We start from the raw sequence: 27,198 nt of genomic DNA, 5'->3' as shown, positions 1-27,198 counted from the left end.
CACAACGGCCTTCAACTGCCGCTCCAGGCGATCCAATGACCTCTCTGACCTCCATGGGAATGCACGCATGCACGCACGCGCATATTCCCACACAAAGACTTTCACATAAAAAAAATATTTAAAGTGCCAGTGGATCACAAAGGTCAGAATACAAATTTGTAGTGAAATAACGTGAAAATCGCGTTCACTTGAATATTAGTCCAAACTACTGAAAACTGAGGCTTCAGTCTCCAAACTATTGGCTCTTTTCGAAATATGGCGCCAGGGTTCCCGGACCAATGCCACGCAGGAAGATTTTGGGCCCCCCTGGAAACGCCCCTCCCCTTTGAAGGCGGGTTGCGGAGAGAGGCTATTACGCCTGCGCCTTGGCCCCAGGACCATTGGAGCAGCTGTAAAGCGCATGCGCAGTGCCCAATGGGCGACAAGATGCGGAAGAGTTGGCCCCTCGGAGGCTCCCATTTCTGAAGCGTGGGAGGCAAAAGAGGCGGCAGGTTATAGAAATCAATTTGAGCTCCAGAGGGTCCCGCGGGTCATTAGAGCCAATAAGAGATAGAAGCAGCGCCGCGGTGGCGCAGAGGGCCGATCCCTTTTCTGAGTCCTGCAGGCGGGCAGGGACCAGGGAGTGAAAAGCGCCATCCCTGCGCTGAGGGGCCCCGGGGACCGGGGCCCAGAGCATGGCGGACTGGACAGAGACCCTGAGCATGTGGAGGTGGGGCAGCCGAGGCCGCCTGGCCAGCTGTCAAGTCCTCATTGCTAGCGCTGCAAAGGCAGCCTCTGTAAATGTAGCCGAGCCGCGCTTGCGGTCCTAGGCGGGAAAAATGACAGCATGAGTTCTGCCACTGCCTAGTTTCCTCCCCTTTCTTCTCCTGTGCTTTTCTCTTCCACATTCTCCCTCCTCCTCTTTCCCCATCCCTGTGCCCCTTTACCCTGACCTTTGTCCTCCTTTCCCACTTCTATGCTCTTCCATTAGTGCTATGCCCTGCATTTCCATCTATCCTTTATCAACCCCTGTGCCTCTTTTTCTTTCTCCCACCTTTGTCTTTCCTCCATCCCCTTTTTCATCCTGTCACCCTCCCAACACTAGCTCTATATCCTCCTCCGCCCGCCCTCCACATCCTTCCTCATCTGCATCCTCCTCTCCTACTTTTCTCCGCCCTCGCGCCCAAGCCTCCGCCCATTAGCCCCCGCCCCCAGCTGCCAGTCCCCAGCAGCTCAGTCCTGCAGTGAGTCCATAGCAAAGCACCAGGAGCCGAGAGCACTGCCGGCTGTGTTGCCTAGCAAGTCTCCGAATGGCTCAGGAGAAAATGGAGCTGGATTTTGAGGCTGACACATCTGAGGGGGCCACCCTGAGACGGTCCAACAGTGCTCCCCTGATCCATGTGCTCAGGTGAGCTGGACTGGGGAGGACGGAGTGTGGGGATCAGAGGTTTGTCCCTGGGCAAGAAGTCTTCCTTCCCGAAAGTGCCAGTTCGAGTTCATCTAGACTCCAAACTGAAGGGGTTGAGGTCTTATTTTCTTAATAGTGACTTGGTTCCCTAGATGGAGGGAAAGTTTGACCTCACACTCTGGCCATGTCTGAGAAAGGGACCCTCCCTGTACCTGGGGGCCTTGCTGTGCAGTTCTAAAAGAGAATGTATGTGGTAGAAACCTTCTGGCTCAGCTGACAGGTTGCTTGCCCTGGCTTATTTCCATCAGGGCAAGTCAAGCTGAATCCCCTGAATTAGGCTTGTAACTTGACGCCTGTCTCTAAGAGGTGCTGTTTCTAAGCTGAGTTTAGGAACCCTGGCATTAACAGAGGTTTGCTTTAAGAAATCACAGTCTATCTAATAACTTGGGATTCCATGGTGTGGTTGTATCCTGTTAAGTGATTTGGATTTGTTACAGTGTTTATAGTTTTTGAAGCTGCCTGAAATGCGTTACAATGGAAAAAAAAAAGGAGAGAGAGAGAAGGTTTCTAGCTTAAGTCAGTCAAACACAGGTTTGAGAAAATAATGGGGAAAATCACTCCTTTAATTTTAGTGACAAGATATTGTGTTTTTGTATGAACAAGGCAGCAGGGAGTTTCAGGTGGAAGCTTGTGATGGTGAAGGCTGGTTGGCTCGCCTAAATGAACTATTGTATTCCACTTTTGTAAGTAGACAATTCTTCTGAGGTCAATTTCGAGACCCCACAGAGAGGGCATTAATTCAGGACAGAGCAGAGGATGGGAGTAATATTAGCCCCAAACCTTTCTTCAAGCACAGTTGAAGACTTGATAATGCTTTGCCTCCAATTGAACAGATTATAACATCTGTCTTTGACAGAGAGGCAAGTACATTTTTCCCTATATTTAAATACGATTTTGAAGCCGAGGGAATGATGAAGTGACTGAAGATGTTGTCCCTGGTATCATCAAGGGGTTTTGGGGTATTTAAGGGGAAACTGTGTCCTTTGTCTCTTGTGGCTACCCCACCTTCTCTCTCCTTGTCTTGCGAAAGTCTGGTAAACAAGCCATTGCTAAGGCCTTGGGCTGTCCCACTGACCTGCATTTAGACAATTGAGGAAAAAACCCACTGTTTTGTGAACCACAATTTAAGTAATTACTTGAAAGATAGCATGATGTGACAGGCAAGAGAAGAGACCAGGCCTGGTCTCAATTGTCACCAACTAGCTGTGCTAATGAGTGAGTGAGTTAACCTTTTCATGTGTGTTTTCTCTTTAAAATGAGAATAGCGGAAATAGGGATTGTCAGTGGTCTCTTAGAGCCTAGCACAGTTCAGTTTTGAAAATCCTTGCATTCTTATTACAGGCAAAACAGACTGTTAGACACTTAGTGATATTATACAAAGATGAATAAAGCACCTCTCCTGAGTAACTTAATATGCATTTGTACGTATTTTCCATTTCTTTCCTTGGATCGATTTTCTACTTGTGTTGTTATGCTGGGGAACCCCTTTCTTTATTAGAAGGTGGGCTTGGTATGTAGCTGTTCGGTAGTGCTTGTCTGCTTAGCATGTGTAAAGTCATGACTTTGCCACAGGAACATAGAGATATATTTACCATACTGACATGGTGGTATATCTCGAGGTAGACCTTTAGATGGGGATATTCAAGGTTCTCTTTTTTTGTTTTTTTTTTTGTTTTGTTTTGTTTTGTTTTTTGGTTTTTTTTGAGACAGGATTTCTCTGTGTATCCTTGGCTGTCCTAGAACTCACTTTGTAGACCAGGCTGGCCTCGAACTCAGACATCCACCTGCCTCTGCCTCCCAAGTGCTGGGATTAAAGGCATGCGCCACCACACCTGGCTATACAAGGTTCTTGATTCCATCTCTAGCCCTGAAAGCAAAACTCAAAAGAGTGTTTACCCAACTGTGGTGGTGTACTCTTGAGCCCAGGAGTTCAAAACAAATCTGGACGACACAGCAAAATCCTATCTTTGAAAAGCAAGGAGCTGTCTCGAGAAGCTTGCCACCCCCCAGCTTCTGTGAGTTCCAAGTAGGAAATGGTTGTATTATGTTTGTGGAATAGGGAGAAGTTTGTGCTATGCTTTCAAGGAGGCAAGGCTCTTGGGGTAGGTGTGAAGGGAAAGGACGGGTTTGACAGATGACAGTAGGAAGGAGGGCATGTGAGGTCAGAGGGGAAACATGAATAGAAAGGAAAAAAAAAGCAAACTTCTTCAGTTCCATCTATTCACTTGGACATCAGGAGTCCGAGGTAGAACAGTATTTCCGGTGCTTAGGGCAGACATGTTGGTAAGACTTCGGTCTTAAGAGTCCCCAGCTCTTCTCAGTTGGTAGCACATGCAGAGCAGTAAGTAATCCTCACGGTTCTCTGGGGTAAAGAGATGAGCTGTTCACATCTGACCGGAACTGGTTTAGGGATGTAGTTCTGACCTGAAGCAGCTGGAATGAACCAGTCTGGAGCCCCGCCCTATAGCTCGCAGCAGAGCTGTCCCCTCAGCCACTGAGGAGATAAGTATCTAGCTAGAGCTTCTCCTGCCGCACACCCGCCTGGCTCGGCCAAGTGGAAGGTAAGGAGTTCCTTGTCGCTCGGAAAAGAGGAGCCACTGAAGACTCCATTGTTAAGTACAGACTAGAGGGTGTTGAGTTCAGTTGGAAGATAGCTTCCTTTAGAAGACGCTAATCCTTTGATTTGATTTGATTTTTTCCTTTGCAGTGACCTTTCACAGGTTTTTGAGCCATATCCACTTAGAACTGGGAGGACCAGTACGGCAATTATGAGCCATCATAGCTTGGTAAGTATCAAAGTAAGTATGTGCAGTGATTTACAGCGGGAAAAATACTTCCAAATAGAGCTCTTTCTGGGAAATTATGTGCTGGGCACAATTGTTTTTTGAAAAAAAAAAAAAAAGAGATTTAATTTACACATCTTGCTTACTAGTTTTGCCAGGGCCATTCAGCTTTTGGTTCAGAGAGAGAGCGAGAGGAGAGGGAGAAGGCTTAAAATTGCTTTCATTGCTCTAGGGCTTTGTATTTGTAAAAAAATTATTCATTGTTATTTATTTCTACTTGCGTCACAGTCGTGAGGTAAATCAGGAGTAACCTCCAAATATAGCTGAGCACAGTGGTCTTTATTTGTCCTGGGATGTTAAAATAAAATAAAATAAAAAACATCAAATAGTGCCTGAGTGTTTCTGACATGCATCTGTCAGATAACATTGCTTGTCTAAAATAAAGACCCCTGTAAATTATGTGTTTATATTCCCAGAAGAGTGGATGAGTGTGTATTTTCTCTATAGCCAGGGCTGTTGGGAATCACTGGATTAGATAGCTGCACTGGGGAAAATTATGAAGAGGTTTTTATATAGTAGCACTTCACATGCAGAGCTCACTCACCCGGCAGCTTTAGACATCTGAGATGTAAGCACACAGACCTCTAAATGGCTGAACTAGATTTCCATAGTCTGTGCACAAAGGTTCATCCATTTATTTATAGGACAGCCTCTCTGACCTCTGAATCATCTAAAATTTATACACAATTATAATAAGCTTCCAACTCAGTGGTGTGTTAGAGGCAGCAAATCAGAAGGGGTTCATTTGGGTTAAAGGTCTGCTAATACTTGCTAGCAAGAGAGGAAAGGGAGAAACAGAAAGCAGACAGGGTTTTTTTCCTCCTTACAATGTTTGTGGTTTGGCACAAGGGCTGAGAGCCTGTTGATAGTCCCAAGGGTGTCACTAGTATAGAAACCTATGGTCATGTTCTTAAGGATGCCTGGTCATTAACCTTTTTCTAATTTCTACTAACATCTACACTTCGATGGTATTTTCCATGTTGCAAAGTACTTTCATTCATTTAGTCCATGTAACAGTCTCCATGAAGCAGAGAAGAGACAAGGCAAAAGGTATTTTTTCCCAATTAGAAGCTGCAGCAACTGACTCAAGTGACATAAGTGACTTGCTTAGGCTCACACAGTGGTACATGGCAGAGCTGGCACTGGAATAAAGATCTTCCAGTGCCATTCTGATTGCTAGAACCTGTTTGAGAAAGGGAACACTATTCACTTTGGAAAGATTTCCACTGAACTAGCTAAAAATACTAAAAGGGGATGTTAGCTATCTAGAGGTTAGATTTGCTTCACCTATTTCCCTGACGAGACTTGAAAATATAAGTACTTATTTTTGTTGGATATATGAAAAATGTTCTTACGTGTTATACAGCTGTGCTCCTGATAAGAGCCGCATAGCAAAGACGGGAAAAATGAATTTGCCTCTCTCCACTTCACTTAGCTCTTTTCTAAGAGGTGAAGATTCTTATCCGCGCTGGGTAGGCTCACCTGTCATCACTCCCCATCCTTTGCTCGGTGCCTCATTTTCTAAAGGGCCCTGGTAATTCACTGGTCCTTCTATTACCCATCAACCTCATCCTCCTCCTTTCTAGCGTTTTTGCTTCTTTGAAACCTAGTTTAATCCTTCTATCTCCTTTGTCCACATTCCCACACCACCATGATATTAATGACACTCTATACTAATATTACAGCGTATGAATCATAATGCGTTCACCCGTGTCCCATAGTAACAAGCAAAGAGTAAAATGTTGGCAAAGGAAATGGAAGGGCTGAGATGCTGAAAAGACAAGCACAGGTAGGACCTCCAGAATTTGCCAACCAATTAGATATATGTGAACCATCTAAAATGTATACCCAATTATAGTAAGCTTCCTCTCAGTGCTGTGTTAGAGGCAGCAAATCCAAAGGGATACATTTGGGTTAAAGGTCTGCCAATACTTGCTGGCAGTTGATTTGGAGGCCAAATCACATTCCTTCAAAATAATCATAGTCCTGTCACAAAAATGTAAGAAATAATTCAAACTGATGGAGTTTGCAGGATTGTAGCAGCCATAATGTAAATAATTACTGTTTTCCATACGAAATGCAAATGAATGTGTAATAGTATAAAACCAAATAAGACAATTATTCTGCTTAAGCAGCTTTACACTGTTACACCTTTTCTAAACTAACAATTCTGGGAGAAGGAGGACTCCAGCTGACTGAAATTGTGTTCCACAGTGACCAGGGAAGTGGTGTTGCCTTGAGTACTCAGAGAGAAGTTGAAAAGATGGGTAGTTTGAAAGGGAGATTAACTCTCTCCAGGGGCTAAGGTCCCAGTGACTGCACGATGTTCCATGTTCTCCCAAGCTCTAGAATCCCTTGTTGTTATTTAGTCTCTGCCCACTTCCTGCTTTACCCCTGTTCAGTTCCAGCCAAAGATACTTCTCATTTCACAGAGAATATAGACACCTAGCTTTTTGTTTTTAAATTTATTTCTTTAATGTGTGTGTGTGAGACTGCATGAATGAATGTGCACTATGTGCCCTCATGGGGGCCAGAAGAGGGTGTTGGATCCCCTGGAGTTGGAGTTACAGGTAGTAGTGAGCTGTCATGTGGGTTCTGGGCATTGAACTCAGGTCCTCTGGCAGAGCAGTAGCTCTTCGCTGCTGAGCTGCCTCTCCAGCCCTGACACCTGTCTTTTATACCAGGTTTCTTCTTAAAACACCTTGTGTTCACGTATGGAGCTTCTCCCTGGTGCCTAAGACAGTTTGGGGGGGTTGTTTCTTTGGTTTTGAACCTCCTGTCACTTTACACAGCTGTTGTCTCCTATCTTAAACACTCAGTCCCCTCCTTGGCAAATCTTTGGCTCCCACCTTCTCCTCACACATATTGTCTGGGACAGTGTGGCCTTCTTGCACCTAAGTCTGTCCCTCCTTTCCCTTCTCTGACCTTTGTCAAAGAATAATCTAGCCTTGACTATATCTAGCTCCTTGTCTTCTAATTTCCAGCTAGTTGGTAATGTTGCTGCTTCTACCACAACTCCATTAAGGGCTGTCCTTGAAAATGTCACTAATGCCCACTTAAGTGTCAGTGCCCGGGGGCTCATTCGTATCCCACTTGAGCTCTTTGCTTTCTTTAACACCGTTAGCCAGCATCTCCCTAAAGCTCTTAGAAAAAAAATTTCAGCTCTTAAATTATTCTTGTTTCTAGTTCTAAATATAGTTCTGTTCCTATCCCTCCCTGTTTCTGAGCCACTTTGTAGACTTATCTAATATTGAGAAGTTGTATATATGATCAATGTTGCATTGAAATTCTGACTTCCTCCATATTTTGGCTCTGCAGATGATTTCGCTACCTTTTGGCATTCTTTAGCTCTCACACTTACACACATGCGTATGCTTTCCCACCCCAGCCTGTTAGGGCAACCCTGTCTTATGTCCTGACCTGGGAGTTTATCATTTTTCAATGAACTCATTAAAAATTCAGCAGTAAGCATGTGTTTTTTTCATAATGCAAAAAACTACAACAAAAAAGCCACCACCAACAAAACGTTACAAAAGATTTTACTTGTAAAATGTTTCTTGTTTTAAAACCTAGGAAAGAAAAATGCAAAAGGGGTGGGTAATGGGCGTATATCTTTTAAGGTAAAATCATGTCTCAGTGGATAATTTTCCTTGAATTAGCTGTTGCCTAAAAAGCCCATTGTTATACCACTTGCTACATTATAATTGTTTTTAAAGTTATAATAGCATAAAGCTTTTTTAAGCAGAATAATTGTCTTGTTTGATTTTATACTCTTACGAGTTCATTTGTATTTCTTAGGAGAAAATACTAATTATTTACATCACAACTGCTACAATCTTGTAAAATCCACTGGCTTGAATTATATCTTACATTCTGTGACAAGATGGTGATTATTTTGAAGGAACATAATTGGGCTTCCAAATCATTTCAGTTTCATGATGTTAAAAAATGAGGGCTTAGGCTGGAGAGATAGCTCAGCGGCTAGGAACACTGACTGCTCTTCCAGAGGTCCTGAGTTCAATTCCCAGCAACCACATGGTGGCTCACAACCATCTGTAATGGGATCTGATGCCCTCTTCTGGTGTGTCTGAAAACAGCTACAGTGTACTCATATAAATAAATAAAATAAATAAATAAATATTTTAAAAATTGCTAAAAAAAAAAATGAGGGCTAGGGCCCATTTATAGAGCCCTTGCCTGGCATGTACAAAGCCCTAGGTTCACCCCCAGCTCTCCATACCAGATATTCAAGAGGTAGAGAGTAGAGGATCAGAAATGCAAGATCATCCTCAGCTAAACAGTGAGTTCAAAGCCAGCCTGGGCTACATGGAACCCTGTCTGAAAGAGAAGAAAAGATGATATAAGCGAAAGCATCAATTATTTTGAAGGTTAACCTTGCCTTCTACCATTGGTCCTAGAGCAGGGTGCATGTGAGGCAAACACTCTTCCCCTAAAGCTGGTCTCCCTTTAACTATTATGACTCATGGTGAGATTAGAGATCAAACTTTAGAGATGATTTACAGCATGCAAGCACAATGTCCTTCTTGCCATTTTAAAGTATTTTGGAGAACATTAATCATATAGAAAGTATTATGTTGGGTCTGTTAGCCTATCTTTACTCATTAGTGCATCAGTAATAAAAATTGATAGCATTGGCACTGTTTTCTTTCCCATTTCACATAGCTTCTTATTTTACATTAGTGGAATAATGAATACTTCCAAGGCGCAGTCTTGTTTCCCTTAAATTTACACAGCTTTCCATTCATTTGGGAAAAGTGCTAAAGTCACTGCCTGTCTAGCGACAGATGGTGCCTTGAGGTTGGACACCTGGTGTACTTTCTAAAGATTGCATGCATTGCCTCTAGTGTATTAATGTTTAGGGGTTTGAAGAGCTATGTTTCTAAGAATATGAAGAATTATGTAGGAAGAGGTTGTACAGTATAGTGACAAATGCTTTGTGTTACAAAAGTAGTAAATGTTTCCATTTCCTTCCCAGTTGCTGCCACCTTTACCTAATCCTATTCTTAGTAGCAGACTGCATCAAATCTGAAGGGTCATTTTAACTTACTAGCTCAGTCTTAAATTGAAGACTAAAATCTTACAAATTATCAAAGGTACAGCTCCGGTTAGCTGGAATCATTACACTTGCGTGTACTCTAAAATCCCGGCAAAGCATAGCTGACGACCTGAGGATGGTAGTTCTGACCACCTGGGATTATTTCAGTTTTGTTGGAATAATAAGCACATGGATGAATGTTATGATTTAGCACATATGCTTATCCTTATAGGAAGAAGGCCTGGATATGAAGAACAGAAAAACTACAAATGAAAGGTTAGTGGTTAGCTAGGCAGGGCTTAGCCCCTGATGTGCCTTGGTTGTAAGCCCTGGTTTTTTTATTTTTACTTTTGTTTTTGTTTTTAGGGAAGCACAAGCAGGGATGCAGATAAGCCAGTCATGGGACGAAAGCCTGAGCCTGGTAAAGTGTTCTGATGTGGGCCTGTGTTGTCATTTTCCAGAAAGCTTTGTGTTGTTCACCTGATTTGGTTAATTCTTTTGTACACTGAGGCCCCTCCTGCTTCCACAGTGATTCTTAGTTTTGATCTCTGCTTAGTCAGCGAAATGTTTGAATGTGTCCATTTGTACTCTTCAAAATCTAGGTATGTTACTATAGTAGTGCCTAAGATCTGTGATATGCTCAAGGAGGATAATACTTTTATGTTTACAGAGTGATAGTGATTTCGACAAGCCAGAGAAATTATATTCTCCCAAAAGAATCGACTTCACTCCAGTTTCTCCAGCTCCTTCCCCAACCAGAGGATTTGGAAAGGTAGGATTGTTGACAAGATATTAACTGTCCTTTTCACAGTGAGCTGTTTATTCTAATACATATCTACAATTCAACTCACTTCAAGTCTCCATAGACTTGAAGAAGCAATGAAAAGCTGTGTCAGTAAATTGGAAAATGTCATATGTATGAGGCACTTGCACAGCTATGCTGCTTCTGTCATATTTCAAAAGAACCTTTCGAAAAACAACACAACAAAAGAAAAGCCCCTTTGGAGAACAAGAAGTGCAGTGGCTGTTGTAACGGTGCCTGTCTTTTCTAGCAATGCTTGTCGCCATCCTTGCAAATGTTTGTGAGCAGCAGCGGGATGCCACCGAGTCCTGTTCTCAATCCAAGACACTTTTCAAGGTATGTGGATGTTAAATGTGGAGACCGGAAAGATGGCTCAGTGGGTCAAAGCGATTGTTCTGCAAGCACGAGGATCTGCAATTAGATCTCAGAGCCCATAGGAAAAACTCATGGTGGCCACTCACACCTTTAGCCCCAGCACTTGGCGGGCTTGAGACAGGAGGAGAGCTCAGGCTTACTGCATGCTTAGCCTAGCTACAGATGTAGTAAGAGACCTTATCTCCTAGGAATAAGATGGAGAGTGAGAAACCATTTTTCTTTGGCCTCCAAGAGCTTTTACCACACAAGCATAGGAACCTGAACATGCACATGCTCCCTCACATTAATTTTATTATGGAATTTTTCAGATATACATCAAAATTGTTAGAACTTCATAATGAACACACATATGCTCACCACTTATATTGAGGCATTAACAGGCTTGGGACTTAATGCTGATTGATGGATTCATTGTGATCCTGAGGCTCAAAGCAAGAGCCCCAGTGCTTAATATTGGTTTATATTTAGAAAATACACACACACAGACACACACACACACACACACTCATCCACACACTAACATACCAACACCTATTTTAAAGATAAACGATTATAAATCAAAATGCAAATAACACTTGTAATAAGACGCTTTTCTTTGAGCAATTGTGTGTATTTTGTCTCACAGAATATTTTTTAAATGTCTTTAAAATGCCACGTCTTTTCATAACGCCACACGCCAACTCAAATCATCCCACAATACAAGCACTTTGTATTTCTGTCTATATGGCTGTCCATGTTACTTACTTGGGCTATAATACTGTTCGACTTTCATCTTGGAGGTACTTCATATCATCCTATTTGTTTATTTGTCAAAACAGGAGGAGTCAGAGCCCGGTCAAGTGCATTAGGCCCAGTGTTCTTGGTCCTCTTAAGAGAAAAGGTATGTGGTAACTACGGTTAATGCAATATATATATATTACATGCTTTAAAACGGCTACAAGAGTAGCTCCTGAATATTCTTATCATCCACCAGGAAAAAGGCAAAGTACGTGTGGTAATAGAGGTGTTTGTATATGCACGCACGCACCAGACCTGACACTGCACACCTTACTAAGTCTGGATACAGTCATGTTACTAATATTGGGGGAAAGGAGCCATCTCACTTTGGGCGTTGCATTTAGCCAAGTTTGTATTAGAAACTAGAATTCTGGTCTGAAATGAACTCACAGAATTACTTTTTTTCTAAAGAAATGTTAAATATTTTCAACATGTTCTATAGGTTCTAAGTTATATAAATTAACCATTTTATATTGTCTATATTTTTGTAATTCATATATGAATCATATTCTTATATTCATATTATCAATATACATTCCAAAAATATTTGCTTTTCAGTGATCTGAATCTAACAGATGCACAATTTGCCTTGTGTGCAGAAATCTACACTGGCATAGCAGATAGGTCTGTAGACATGGGATTTGCTCAGGTGGGATTCACTTCCCTATCAGCAAAGTATGTGTCAGCAAAGTAAAGTCTTCAACTATTCCAGTCCACAAAGTCCATTTAGAACCACAAAGTACTAACATTTTCTCAGTTAGCAGTACTTTTACATGGTTCTATAAGGCCCCTGATAGCATCTGTTTCTTTAAACATGGCTGAGATAGTTGATACTGGTTTAGTCATTATTCCTGGCAATTTGACTGTACAATTAGAAGTGCCAGGCACCATTTTATTTTGCTTTTTGTCATTAGTGATTTGACTTGGTTTGGTTTTGATACATAGTCTTAATGTCACTCAGGCTGGCAGTGAACTCACTACATAGCTAAGACTGGCCTCGAACTCTTGGTCATTTGGTTTCTACCTCCCAATTGTGATTCTAGGTGGGTGCTAACCATATCCACCTCGTTTTCTTTTTCTTTTTCTTTTTTGGATCAGCATAGAAAGTAATGGGTTTCTTTATGTGTTTTACACATACTTAGTTACGTTGCTCCTCCTCTACCATCCAACCTCATCCCTTTCTTCCCCTAGTGCCCTCTCTAGGTGCTTTTCTTATTTGTATCATTGACCTTCCTTTTCTGCTCTCCACTGAAGACCTCTTTTTTTCTTCTTAGACCTTTTCTAGTTTCATAATCTATACCCACACCCACACTTACACATAAATGCACATATATAAAAATTTAATCTGGGATATCCAGGTTTCACAGACCCACATAGTTACTTATACATAATTTTTAAAAGATTTTTGCCTGCATATATGTGTATCACATGCATGAAGTGCCTGTGCAGAGCAGAGAGGGCATTGGGTCCTTTGGGACTGGAGTTTGAGAAGATGGCTGTGAGCCACCACTGGATGCTAAGAACCGAACCCGGGTCCTTTGCTAGTGCTGCAAATGCTCTTAACCACAGAGCATAACATCTCTCTGGCCCACATCGACCTAATTTTTTAAAGGTGTCCCAAACATACATTGGAGAAAAAAAATAACAGCCTCTTTAGCAAGTACTATTGGGAAAACTGGACATCTATATGCAGAAGAATGAAACTGTACGAAAAAGCACTTCAAAATTGATCAAAGACCTTAATATAAAACCTGTAATGCTGGAATTTCTAGAGGAAAGCACTTAAACCTACAGGTATAAGCAGATGCCATCGTAAAGATTAGTTTTTAAAAATTGCCTTAAGGGAAAAAAGTAATCCAGGGCCTGAAGAGATGGTTCAGTGGTTAAGGGAGCATACTGCTCTTGTAAAGGGCCTAAGTTCTGTTTCCAGCACCTAGGTTAGGTAGCTTACAGCCACCTATAACTTCAGATCCAGGGGGAATCTAATACTGCTGGCTTCCAAAGGCTCCTCCACTCATGCACGCGCCAACACGAATGCACACACACATGCATAGCTAAAAATAATAAAAATAAATCTTTATTTTTTTTTAAAAAAAAAAGCAGTTCTGCTTAGTGTGGAGATTTATGCCTGGAATCCTGGCATAAATTGGAAGGCAAAGACAATAGGACTGCCAGGGCTTGGGCTATCCTGGGCATAGTGAGTTCCAAGCCAACCTGGACACAGCGAAACACAAGGCGGGAGGGCAGGCTAAAGAGATGGTTCAGCCGGGCATGGTGGCACACGCCTTTAATCCCAGCACTCGGGAGGCAGAGGCAGGTAGATTTCTGAGTTCGAGGCCAGCCTGGTCTACAAAGTGAGTTCCAGGACAGCCAGGGCTATACAGAGAAACCCTGTCTCGAAAAAAACAAACAAACAAACAAAAACAAAAAAGGAGATGGTTCAGTGGCTGGAACGACTACTGCTCTTGCAAGACCTGGACTCAATTCTAGCTCCTGATACCTTCCCTTGTACCTTCTGCAGGCACCAGGCATGTGCTGCACAGACATATTCAGGGCTAAAACATTCACACACAGAAAAATAAACAAATCTGTTTTATAAACCCTCAAAAATAAGCAATTCAGATCACCTTCAGGACCAGTAAAATACTAGGAAAATGGCGTTGGTGAAGTCGTTCTAGTCCTAGCACACACACAAATTCAGAAGTATTATATTTAAGACAACTTAGAATTAAGACATCAAACAGTTGTATGGTGCCACACAACTGTGTAATCATAGCACTTAGGTAGTGGAGACAGGAAGATTAAGTATTCAAGAGTATTCACCTTCTTCTTAGCCATTTCAAGGTCAACTTGGCCTCATGAGGCTCAGTCTCAAAAAGATCAAATAGGGCTGAGAGTATAGCATAATTGGTAGAGTACTTGCCTAGCATGTACGAAAGCCTGAGTTGGCTCTCTACTGTGGTATAAGGAGCTCGTTGGTGCATACCTGTAATCACAGCACTTGGTGGGTGGAGGCAGGGGGACCAGAAAATCAAGGTCATTTTCTGCTAACTGGGAAGTTCAACACCATCCAAGATGGATACATGAAACCTTGTTTATGAAAGAATGAGGGGTGGGGAGACACAAAGGCCCAGAGACAGACTGTGGGAAGGATACACCCAGCATGTTGTTGCACATGCTGGAGGCAGGAGGATCACTGTAGTGGAAAAAGTTGCCCATATTCCAGTGGACAGCCTCAAACTCATGCACATATAAAAGACACTAACTGGATTTAGTAGGTTATAAAATAATAAGGAAGATATGAAATTGGAATGCAAATATGGGGAAAAGACCTGGGGAGAGTAGGAGAGGGAAATTGGGAGTGAATACGATCATATTTAATTTTATACACATATGAAATTCTCAAAAATATAAAGGTGCTAATGCTTTGGAAAGTACATCCTGATAGTGTCAGTAACTGTATTTAGTGAGTAAGGTCTCTTTATTTAATCTTGCAAGCAATTATTTATAACCTTAGGAATGTTCTTAGGAGTATTAGGTGAAAGTACACTTTAAGCTAAAGCTATTATTGTTGTTATTATTAAAGTAAAATCTGTCCAGAAATTGAATGGAATTAGTGTTTTTGGTAGCTGTTCCAATATTTGCCAGTAGGTGGAGGGGTTCTTTGCTGGAGTTTCAAACCTTGTAGTTTCAAAGTTCAGTATTAAAGCATTGAACAAAGCCAGTTAAGAAACATAGTTTTTATGAACTTTAGTAATTTTCATAGTAGCTCAGAAGAAAAATAATATGATTTAATTCATAATAGGGGAAAATGAAGGCTACATGTGTTCTTCTTGGATCTTTTTCTGTCCTAAGTTTTTCGTTCAGTTCCACAGTTCTGGTGAGGTATAGACATGCTTGATAATTTTTGCTTGCTTCCCTTCTTCTTTTGAGACAGGCTGCTGTGGCTTTCTGAGTAGCCCAGTTACTCTCAAACTTGGTGGTTATATTCCTGCCTCTACCTCACCAATGCTGGATTACAGACAAATTCATGTTTATCTTAAATTGTCTTTTCTATTCTATTTTTAAACTCAGATAAACACCGTCAAATTATAAAAACATGCTCATTTGAACTAGAAACAGAGCTTGGGGCAGAGAAGAGGCAAACAACCCTCAGTAGTTAGCAGGCAAATGTTAAGCACTGTTCCTGTTGATGCTGTTTTATGTTTACTAGTTCTGTGGAAATCTATAGGGTTGAGTAAAGCAGCATAGTTCCAAATGTGTGAACTGAGTTACTCTCATTGCTTTCTCAAAGCTGGACTTTCAGCTATATTTCTATTTGTAGTATATCATCCAACTCAACCTTCTATTGTCCACCCTATCAGAATATACATTTTGTTGCTGTCTCAAGAAACGTTAAGATATTCAAAGATATAAAATAAGTATTCTTTGCTAGTCATAAAATATTCGCTGTGAGTTTTAACTGTTTGACAATACCTACTTTATTTCTACCATTGGTTAGTTTTTATTTAAGTTGTCTGATAAGATCCTTGTTCTCTTCTATTAAAGTGTCTGTGTATAAAACATGTGCGTAATGTATGAAAATTAAAGTTATTAATACTTGGCCAGAGTATATACAAGTATATTTCTTTTATGTTAAAGCACATAGGAAACTGACTCTATGGAGGGGGCTGTTTTGAGAGATGATTTACTATGGTGGGTGTGAGCTAACCCGGAAGTAGATATGCAGCCCAGGATTGAGCTCTTGCTCTTCCTGCCTTGGTCTCGGGAACTCTGGCCTCCTGGCACATGCAGGAGCTTTTACAGAATAGCAGCCAAAAGCAGTCTCCTTTGACTAAGCAAATATCACCATCACTTAGCCCCAACCCCATGTTTGTAAAATTGTTTTATGGCAGCTATATTTCTTTTGTTGTAGGGGAAATGGAGATGGAAAGCCAGCCTAAGAGACCCTTCCAAGGCACCACCAGCATGCTGTCTACCAATCCTGCACAATTGTCTAATTTCAGTTCATGGTAAAAATGAAATTAAAAAAAACTATTAGGGTATATGACTCACATTTAAAAAGAACCACATTGAAAGAACATTGAGAATTTGAAATATAATCCATGCTCACATAGGGGGAGTCTCCACGGAGGTGTAAGTGGTTTTGAGTGACCAGGTCCTGAAAGCCCCAAGTACTACTTTGGAAGTGTATGTATCCGTTTCTCACCTTTATTTCGTTCCTAGCCTCTGTTAGGTCAGCCTTTCTCAGTGAATGGGGTGGGGTGGTGTACTATCATCAACTGACTGATCTGAGAAAGAACCTCTGGGTTACTGTGCAGAAAATGTACATTGATTGTCACTGCTTTGCTTGCATTTCAAGTTCCATGCTGTTCACTTCTAAGACATGGCTACATCTTACCTATCTGTATCAGTTGAACTTTGGCTCACTGTGACAAAGCCCTTGTTGTAAACGAGGGAGGAAAGAGTTATTTCCGCTCATGGTTTTAGAGGTTTCAGTCTGATGTTCTCAGACTCTCTTGATTCTGGGCCTGTGGTGATGCAGGTCATTATGGCAGTAGGAACATCTGGCAGGGGCTGCTGCCCTCATAAAAGCCAGGAAGCAGAAAGGAAGAGACTGTGGACAGGGTATGACTTTCATGTTTATGCCCCCAGTAGCTTCCCTGCTCCAAATAGGTTCCTCCTCCTAAAGTTTCTGCCACCCAAAATAGTACCGGTACCCAGGCAAGCAAGCATTCAACACATGAGCTGGTGCGGGGCATTTCATATTCAAAACATGCCTGTGGGATTTACTAAGTAATGTGATCTATCGTGGTAAAAATCTTCTTAGGAAATTACAGTAGTCATTCACAATGCTCATTAAGATTGCAGTTTCTCTTTGCATTTTGAAACACAAGCTTATTCTATAACCCAGGCTCACCTTAAGCTCACTATGTAATCAAATCTGGCCCAGAACTTATACCTCTCCTGCTTTAGCCTCCTGAGTACTGGGACCACGGCATGTACCATCAACTCCAGCTTAAATGTGAGGTTTCTTAGTAACAGTTACTAATGCGGTGGTCCAGGTCACATGACTGATGGCCGTTCTCATTCTAGTTTAGGTCTGTAATGTAAGAGTTTTCAATGATTTATGAGAGAATTGACTTCTTTTCCTATTCTTGAAGTTGAGCAATTGGATGCTGACAGACATCTGGGAGGAAGGCATAGTAGCAGTTTGTAGGTAATATTTTGTAATCTTTCAGGATATTCTAGTCAACTTGCTGAGTACCCATATTCTATATACAATTACATAACACCTTTTAGGCCTTTCTGTTCCCTGGGATTTAAAGATGAGAACCCTTTTTAAAAAAAAAAAAAAACCTCATGGGGGCACTCACTTTAAACATAGAATGGTACTCTCCAAATGGAAAAAGTATAAAAGCCACTCACTCTTGTAAGGGTCGACAATTCCTTCTTCGTAAATTGCATGTGTATTATTTTATTTAAGATAACTTGCACTTGGAGGTGAGCAAGCCCTAGTTTATTATCTTTCGAGAGGCTTGCTGACTAGTACTGTTGGAATGCCTTCTCAATCATTCCTATTTATTTGTATCTTCCACCGTCTCCATGTGTCCTTGGTAGCTCAGTGTGCTAATTTTGGTACAGAGTGTCTTCCCAGATATGTAAAGATTGCAAAGAGCAGTTCCTGAAGCTGGTCAAGAGGACTAGTGGATGAAACTATATACTTGCTGCACACTGCATGTGGCTTTTATGGTAAAGTGTGAGTATAGGCACATGGCTATAAATAGATTTGCATATCCAGTTGTTTATCAAGTGATCCAATGAGGAAAAAAGTTCCCAGCATTCTGTCAAGCAGAAAACAAAGACAATGAGGAGCTGGGTGTGTAACTCGGTGGTAGAGTGCATGTTTAGCTTATACAAGGCTCTGCGTTCTATCTCCAGCATGGCAAAACATGCATGGTCAGATTTATATATATTCATATTTTATCTCCTTTTTTTATATTGCCACAAAACAGTGAAAGAAGTTTACATGCAAATTAGAAAGCCAGGTTAGGGAGCTGGTTGTGGTAGCACTGGCCTGTAATCCTAGTGCAATGCAGGCTGAGGCAGGCTGCCATGTTGGAGGTCAGTCTAAGCTACATAGTGAAAAGGAATAGCCTCAGCTATGTAGTAAGATTGTATCAAACAAATAACAGGAAGGCAGAACACAGTAATAGAAAACTTCTCTAGCATGCTTGCAGCCCTGTGTTTGATCCACAGCAATACGAAAATTCAAACTAAAATGAAACAAGAAAGAAAAGAAAACGTAATAGTATTTATTTGTGGTTCTCACTCCTTATGTGGGCAATCATGTTTTAAGCCTCACAGCCTTACCTGGCTACCTGGCTACAGCAGTGCTGTTGTTACAAACCATGAATAAACTTGAAATAGCTGGGCAAGTGCTTCAGCCACATGGTGATTACCTTGTTTCAAAAACAAAACAAAACAAAACAAAAGCAAAACAGAAAAACAGCACCCAAAAGGTATTTGCCTAATTCGTGATCATATATAGATTGTGGAAGCGTGGCTCAAGTGCTGACTAAAATTAAAGAAACTTATTCACAATTCACAAAAAGTAAGCTCTCAAGTGCTAGCCATGTCTAGTGGCACATGTCTATAGGCCTAGGTACTCAGGAAGCTAGGTTTAAAGGATCATAGAGCTTAGGAGTTTTCAGCCAGGGTTGCATACGGAGACTCCCCTCCCCCCAAACAAAACAAAACCAACAACTAGAAAGATGGCTCAGTGGGTCAGAACACTTGCTGTACAAGCATGACACCCAGCGGCCTCCTCTATGCACACACATGCATGCAGCACACACACAATACATCTGCAGCATCTACCTAAAAGCCCGGCCCCACATAGGCCTATAACTCCAGTGCTGGGGAGAAACAGATGCATCACTGGTGCTTACTGCTTAGCCAGCATAGCCAGGAAACTGGAAACTCTAGAGATAAGACAGTGCTAAAGCAGCCCACCCAACATCCTCCGGCCTCTGGTCTCTACATGAGCAGTGATGAACATGAATATTCATGTGCACACACATGAATGCACTCTACATACAAATGCATACACAAGCCTTGCAAAAGCAGTTAATTAACTTTCAAGTAATGTTTTTAGTTGAATTTGTGAAGTCTCAAAGGATCTTAAAGCTTAAAATTGCGTTAAGATCTGTGGGGCACCTCATATACTAAGGATGCTGACATTTATGTCTACAGTGAATAAATTTTGTGTGAGTTACTCTTAATATTGAATCGGGATTCTGCATTTTCAGAAACATCTGTCTCTTGATGCAGTTCAATTGGTCAAAATCAGACATCCATATTCTTCGAGATAGGGCCAGAGATAGGAACCACCTGTGTCCTTATTTCTGCTGCTAAATATGGCAGTATGCTTGATAATGAAAGTAAGGACTCTTTCTTTTAGAGAGTATCTCAAAGATCTGATAACTAGCAGATATGATCTCATCTTTTTAAACTTTTCTTTATTCCCTGTCCCATACCACAAAGATGCATTTTATAGTCTTTAAAGTTTATGTGCTACTTAATAATCTTTAAAACTGACGTCTTTGAAGTATAAATTAAATTAGAACTTTGAATGTAAATCCATTTAGGCTTTGTGTCCATTTGGCCATACTTTTTATTTCCCTTTTTTTCCCCCCTAAAAATACAAAATCCTGAAGTCACTGTCAACAGAATGAAGGGAGCATTGCTAACTACAAAGCTGGAATTATGTCATTTTATATTTAGTATTTGTGAACATCAAGAGTTTGAGCATAATTTAGAAGTATGCCTTGTATGGTACTTTGATTGATTTTTTTTCATATTAAGAATTCCCCTACTGTTCCTCATTCAACTGGGAAGAAGACTGTATGTGTCTGTAGCACTGCAGAGTAAACTAAGGTATTTTCAGACTCCCTAGCCCTGTGGTAAAAATTAAGTGGTACCCTGTTCTGCCCATAAGAGGAAAAATTCTTGAGTTTTCATACCCAGCGCATCAGTGTTTAATGTGATGGTTAATATTAACATTTTGAGTTACATTTATAGTTTGAGCTTTCTCATTACATAGCCCAGACTGGTCTGAAATTTAGTGTGTAACCCAGTCTAGTCTTGAACTTGAGATTTCCCTGCCCCAGCCTCATGAGTTCTATGCCTGCAGGCATGTGCTATCACACTCTGGTTACACAAGTCCTGACCTACATGGACCTAATTAATGAATAATCATTATTTTTTAAATTTCTTAGGTAGAATTCTTACTCTTAATCCAAAGCTAGCCTTTTGTTGTTGTTGTTTTTTGTTTTTTTCGAGACAGGGTTTTGTAGACCAGGCTAGCCTCAAACTCAGAAATCCTCTGCCTCCTGAGTGCTGGGATAACTCACTGTGCAGCCAAGGATGATGACCTTGGACTCCTGGTGCTCCTACTTCTGCCTTTGAAATGTTGGGATTCCAGGCATATGTCACCATACCTAGATCCTTCTCTACATTTTATTTATTTATTTATTTATTTATTTATTTATTTATTTATGTGGGGCATGCAAATGTAGAGATCAGGAATTGGTTCTGTCCTTTGAACTCAGGTTGTCCGGCTTGGCAGCAAGTGCCCCTACTCACTGAGCCATCTCACTACAGCAGTCCTGGCTGGGATGAATCCGTTCCCTTTTAATCCAGAGAGTCCTATGTCTGGTCTGAATTATCTTTTCTTTCCTATGATTGTCTAGCTTTGGGCCCCAAGTGAAAGGAAGGCTCAGTACCATTAGCACTCTCATCAGAGGTTATGGGAGAAAATAAAAAAACTCAAATTGAACCAGAATCCATTGCTTGTCGAAGCTCTGGTATAAGATGTGATGGCAATCCATACAATTGATGTTCACACAGTAATCCCTGTGGATTACACAGTTGCACAAGTCCTGATTGTACATGGACATAATTAATGATGGCAGTGATATGGCTTGCAGTGTCAGCTCCCATGGCCATGTGTTCTGCCAGGTTAACTAGAAGAGAAACCCAGTCTTAGTTCAGTGGCAATCTCTACTTTAAGCTTTACAAGGTTTTGAAGGTAAATTGTGGTGGAGACAAAGTATAGCTATACCATTTTTGTGAGTTAGAAAAAATAGAGACTTTCATGTGGAGTGATGGAGAAGACATTTTGAAATATTCAGGTTTTTTTTTCTAATTGGTAATATCTCTGTCAGCTTTTTTCTAATAAGTAATCAACAATGTTAAGAAAAACATCTCACTGCACAGTCTTATTTTGTTTTGGAATGAGTACAGGAGTCACCTAAGCTAGCATGTCTTGGTACAAAGAAAATCTTCTAGTCCTGGGCTCGCTCACTCTCCTCCTGCTGCTTGCAATAAGGAATTCTTTCTTTATCTTTAGATTATCTGCATGGTGGCCAAATTTTAATCTAAGTCTTTTTCTTCCTGCCAAATGGCATAGAGCATACCCTTGTGCTGCTCAGCCAATATGTGCTTTAGGAAAGTCAATTCATTTTAATATTAGTCTAGGCAGAAAGCTGCAGGGGAAAACTCACATATGTTCCCAAGGCAAATAGAAAGGTCCTTTGGATTTTCCAGTGTCTTGGATTATCTGTGCAACTTTTTTTCAGTTGTTGAATAATTCATATTTTTGGACCAGTTGGCCGTGTCATTTAGCAAATATCAGAGCCAACTGAGTTTTCCAGACTTCTTCCTTAAAAGTGATATTATTAATGATGCATTTGACAACCGTGTGTATAGTGGAGGAGTAATGTGAATGATACTATTTCTACTTTTTAATTGTAGTCTTCCAAATCCTATTTGTAATCTGTCTCCACCTAAAAACAACCCACAGGCAACCGAAAGAGATGGTGGAGGGGACTATGGTGTAGCTTCAGTGGTAACATGCTTGCTCATCATGAACGAGGGCCTAGACCCCATCCTTAGCACTGCAGGTAAAATCATGAAAGAAAGAGATGGCATTTCACATGAGTAGAAAGGCAAGAGAGGAACAGTTGCCTTTCAGGAGAACAGTGTGGGCCCGAGAGTTACAAATGTACTATAAGCTTCTTTACAGTGGAAAGAAATCAACTTGGAAACTTACACAAATAATATTAAAGGGGTAACTTTCGATTCCACTTATTAGAACAAAATGGAGTTTTGCCAAGGAGCTAGTGGCAGACTAGAACCCATATTTCCTTCTCTAACTCTATGTTTTTCTTCCATTTCAAAAAATAAAAAAGTGTCTGTGTAAACTTAAACTGTCAGACTACTCCTTCAGTTCATCTCTCCCTGTGTTCTCTTGATGCTACCCTGCCTCTGTGATTCCAGACCCGTTCTTGCTTCTTCCTAACCCTTCCTGTAAATGCTACTCATCCTTCGCGCCAGAACACAAATCTCACTTCGGAGAATCCCTTCACTGGGACTCCAGATTAGATCAGGTTACCCATATGTCAGACTCTCATACCCCCTGGATCCTTTCCATTTATCACTCATGTCACGAAGTGTAATTATTTTCATATGAGCCTCAATATTTAAATCTCTGTCTCCTCTACTATCCTGTAAGTTCAGTGAGGCTGGGGACCTTGTCTGTCCTTTACATCATTGTCCTTCAAGTATCTACATACCTTCTACACTTGGCAGGCACTTAGTAAATATTAGAAGAAGGGAATGAGTACATTCAAGGCATATACAGAGCATAGATCTACAATACCTGGGAATTGAAGAAGAAAGGCAGCTTGATGTCAAGCAGAGGGTTTTGGTTCCATGAAAAGTATGAAGAAGCCAGGTTTTGAAGGCAGGACAACATTGATTTGTGGGCATCTGGGCTAGTTGGAAAGCATGTCCCTGGGATGGCTTATGGAGGCCCTTGGTGTCCAAATCAGTTTCAGAGGGAAGATGAGAGCAGAGGCCAGTTGTTTGGATTAAAGAGACGTGATGGAGACTGTGAGAAGAGAGCATTTCAGAAGCTTAGGTGGAGAGGAACTGAGAGGTGGAAGAAAAGGAGGCTCTTATGGCTAGCAGGGGATATTTGGGTCTGTAAAGAAACAGGAAAATGGATTCATAAAATGAAAAGAATAGCAAAGACATGTACTTAGAGGGGAAAATCATTCAAAATATTTGCCTTGAAGCCTCTTGGGAGTGGGCAAGGAAAATGGTCAGTTTCAGGCAGTTGAAAGACTTTCCTCAAAAATAGAAGTAATATTTCTGAAGGCACACTCGGCAAGTTTGAGAACAAACAGCTTACTAACTATTAATAACAGAAGTTATTCTTGCTCTGAGACTCTTGAAAGGTAAGAAGATAAATACGAAGATAGAAATATTTCAGATAGAGGACAGGAACCCCCCTCACAATCCTGGCATGGCAAGAGGAACAGTTACCATATGTTAGATAGTCAGGCGCCTCCATAAGGATAATCAAAGTATATGAGACAGTGTGGCAAGTTTCACTTTGGGTTTCTGTAGTTTTATGAATTTCACAAGTCTCTCAACATGGTGTAGTATACATTTCAGTGCTGTGGCCTTTATGCTTCTTATTATTTACCAATGCTGTACTGATGCGTGTGTCCGTGAAATCATGTCATTGCATGTTATGTTGACCCTGATACATGCATTCGCTTATAATTCTTTTTGCTTTGTCCTCAGTTCAGATATTTTGGATGGCAGTAGTATCAGCAGTGGCTTGTCCTCAGACTCACTGGCTACAGGCAGCGCTCCCGCAGAGTCTCCAGTAGCATGCTCCAATTCATGCTCTTCGTTCATCTTGATGGATGATCTCTCACCCAAGTGACTTAACCATTTCTGATTGAGTGTTTTAACTGTTTCCCACATAAAACATTCAGTGAGGAATGCAGAGAACTTTGATCCACAATGGGGATTAAAGTTTGGCAGATTGCAACCATTCCGATGATGCTCCTATTTCTGGGCATCTCTCCTCTAAAGTTCAATTTTGCAAGCAGAGTCACCTTACTAACATCTGTTTGGGCTGATCTCATTTTGCGTTTGATGACTAAATCTCAAATACACATTTCTGATTGCTTGGAGGACTTTTTCCCTAGTGCCTCAAAGAGCACCTACTTTCAAACATTTAAGGGGAGCATTCATGCGTATTCTCTATAATTGTTCTTTTCCCTAGCAGTGGCAAAACAGAGTTAATCAGAAATTCTCTTGCTTGAGAGATTTATAAAAATTCTCTGTTGACTACATACTTTCCCATCTCTTTATTTCATGGTAATATTCAAATTGTTTTTGATTATATCAAATTTTCATTTTGTCTGCATCAGCTTTAAAGAACATTGTTTTGTTTCCCTTGCCTGTTTGACCTGCTTCCTTGCCATTTTTCTCACCAAGGAGAAGAAACCCATAGTTGCTTCCATCACCACCATTCTTGCTTCTTTGCTATTGGAATGTATGCAGTAACGTCTGATTTTACAATGTAGAATGAACTAGACTTACAGGATGCCTGCATTAGTCACCTCAGGTTCTTAGGACTTTGCTACCACAGTTGCTATTTCTCTCCCCATACCTGGTGCCTTAAGGAATATATAAAATATTGTTGATATTTCTAGGTGGTGTTATCAAGGAGAAGAAATTCCTGCCTTGACCAGATGTGTGGAGCATCTACAAATGAACGAATAGTTATTTACACAAACCACTGTACAAAAGCAAGCAAGCGTCCATGAAGCTGTCAGTGTCTTGGGTAGTATTATGAGGCCTTAGGTGCCTTGGGGTACATTGCCGTCCTGTAGGGACTATGTGTCGTAGGGTCTTGTGGAAATGGAAATGGAAAATTCTGTTTGATTTTTTTTTTCCTGATTCCTTGTTGTCCTTGAGTTTGTTCTGTCACGTGGTGACCTGGTGTTCTTGGTTTTTGTGCTGTGCTAAAGTCAGAACCCTCTTCTTGTCCTTGTTGCCCTATAGAGGTCAGTTTAATATCTTAATATCAGTTACGGAAGCTTTGAGGAGCTAAAAAGGTCAGTACTACTGTGCCCTCTGCTTCCAGAAGTGTTTTGAGTTCTAAGCAGTGTATATGCAGTGTGACATAACATATACTCTGTAATTTTTACAAAAGAAAACTCCTGACTAAAATATTTAAGAAATCCACGTGTGATCTATTGTGGCAGTATTTATTATACATTACACTAGAAATGGTGTAATAGTGCAATGTCTGTGCTGTTAGATTTCTTTTAATGTTCAACCTGGTGGATGGACTATTTGTTTAATATTCCCACTAGAATCGTGTTATTAAGTGAATGTAAAAAACAAACAGAAAATGATTAAGCATAAGTCTTTTGAAATCTCAAGTCCTTGGAGGTGGTTTGAAGGTGTTTACAGACTAGAAATTAGTGAGCTTGAAGCAAAACCTCTCTTGTAATTATCGGAGACCATCACTTAGCTTGCTGCAGTTCCATTATAGAATCAGGTCTTAAGTTTACATTGTAATCACTGTCATAAAAGCTATTACTGGCCTGGGTTCCCATGTTCCTTTAGCCTGTGAAAAGCTCCTCATCCTCCAAACCTCACATAAATGTGCTGTTAGAAGACTCGCCCACTTGTGTGCTATTTTAAAGAAACAATTCTTCCATAGCACTCGGTGTATCCACTCTGTTAATGAACCGTATTCAAAGGCTTTTGCCTTCATAATGATAAGAGATGAGTTTTTCTTTCAGGAGATTTGTCTGCCTTCACTCTTCTGTCTTATTTGCCTTAAAGGGACACTTTGCAGTTCAAATTTAGAGTCCAAATTTAGGACTCTTAAAAAATAACCTTTGAAATGTGATGATACCTAAATTTGTGTTTAAAATTCAATGGTAAGGTAAAACCAGAGCAGAAAACTGAAACTGTCCCAATGGTATGATGAGATCAAAGAGGCAGGAGGATTCCCTTTACTGTTTGAGACCAACTCTTTTACTAATGTTTCTAATTGAGTGTCTTCAATTTGTTCGTTCTCAATTCCATACTCATCTACAATTCATTCTGATTACTCTTGCTCCCTACCCTTCCGCATCTCTGTCCCAACCATCAGTCACCACTTCTTCTTACAGATTCCCTTATCACATTCTTGTTTTTTTCGTTGTAAAGTAACCTTTTGTTATTGTTGTCTTCTATATTGTTTAAAAGGACTAGAAAGCTAAGTTTGTGCAGGGATTGTTTTGAAATAAATAAAACTGGTAATATGCTAATCCACAGAGCAGCTTTGTTGACAGTACCCCTTTATTTTTATATAAAGTCTAATATTTGAAATGTAGTTCTTGTTATAAAGTAAAATTCTTTCTTCCTATTCTCATATTATATCATATATTTTCAGCTTCTCTTTGAAAACTACTACAAAAAAATGAAACCATAATAAAATCCTATAGATACTGGTTTTGCTTGACTGACTTATAAATCACTGTTTTATGATAACTGCTTTTGGAATAATAGAAAGTTTTGTGAAATGTTGACCTAGTGTATACCCTAAAATTGTGAATTTAATAAAGTATATATACCTGTATAAAAAGATGGAATCGTAAAAGTCTGCCTCTCTTATTCCTGTTGATGATATTATTCTCTGTCCCCATATCCCAGGAGCTTATTCTCTGTTTCTGGGAATAGGTCAAGTTTTGAGTAAAGGATTATCCCGCACACAGAAACTAATAGGAAGCTCTATTCTAGTTCAAGCTGTCTATCCCAGCAGAGAAGAAATCTCTCTACATGATCTGCCAATTCTTCAGGAGTATTTTTGTCACATTCAACAATTTAGATGGCTTTGGCCATGGTGTTGTATTTCTTGCTTGCTTTCAGTTTGCCTTTAAAGAAAACCTCTATAAGCCTCTATAAACGGGCAAAAACAAAGCCTTTAATACATGTTTCACATTATAAACACTTGATTTTAATTTTAGTACTT

General features: G+C 40.6%; 1 protein-coding gene across 3 annotated transcripts; it reads left to right on the top strand.

The window, feature by feature from the left end:
• The first annotated feature begins 400 nt into the window (after positions 1 to 400).
• Pabir2 (PABIR family member 2) lies at positions 401 to 26,793 on the top strand. Of its 3 annotated transcripts, XM_085838224.1 has the most exons (10): positions 401 to 491; positions 1,279 to 1,387; positions 4,155 to 4,233; positions 9,579 to 9,622; positions 9,713 to 9,767; positions 10,017 to 10,118; positions 10,399 to 10,484; positions 11,342 to 11,403; positions 16,216 to 16,312; positions 23,958 to 26,793. In XM_085838224.1, the coding sequence occupies exons 1-10, from the start codon at positions 401 to 403 to the stop codon at positions 24,100 to 24,102; spliced, it is 870 nt and encodes a 289-aa protein (XP_085694350.1). In that variant the 3' UTR covers positions 24,103 to 26,793. The 3 variants fall into 3 exon arrangements, with proteins under 3 accessions (XP_085694350.1, XP_021009047.1, XP_021009046.1); XM_021153388.3 differs by lacking the exon at positions 401 to 491 and having other exon boundaries at positions 551 to 1,387; positions 24,881 to 26,793; XM_021153387.3 differs by lacking the exon at positions 401 to 491 and having other exon boundaries at positions 551 to 1,387.
• The last annotated feature ends 405 nt before the right edge of the window (positions 26,794 to 27,198 follow it).

This window comes from Mus caroli, unplaced genomic scaffold, assembly GCF_978045245.1.
Source record: "Mus caroli unplaced genomic scaffold, Mus_caroli_1 scaffold_5, whole genome shotgun sequence".
Taxonomy (NCBI): domain Eukaryota; kingdom Metazoa; phylum Chordata; class Mammalia; order Rodentia; family Muridae; genus Mus; species Mus caroli.
This window is presented reverse-complemented; position numbering and strand designations above follow the sequence as displayed.

What these genes read in the sequence shown, in the direction of transcription:
- Pabir2 (XM_085838224.1), top strand. Translation starts at nt 401, where the DNA reads ATGCGCAGTGCCCAATGGGCGACAAGATGCGGAAGAGTTGGCCCCTCG. An exon ending in TTATGAGCCATCATAGCTTG is followed by an intron (nt 4,234 to 9,578) that starts GTAAGTATCAAA and finishes TTATCCTTATAG; the next exon opens with GAAGAAGGCCTGGATATGAA. An exon ending in TGGTCCTCTTAAGAGAAAAG is followed by an intron (nt 11,404 to 16,215) that starts GTATGTGGTAAC and finishes CTTTTGTTGTAG; the next exon opens with GGGAAATGGAGATGGAAAGC.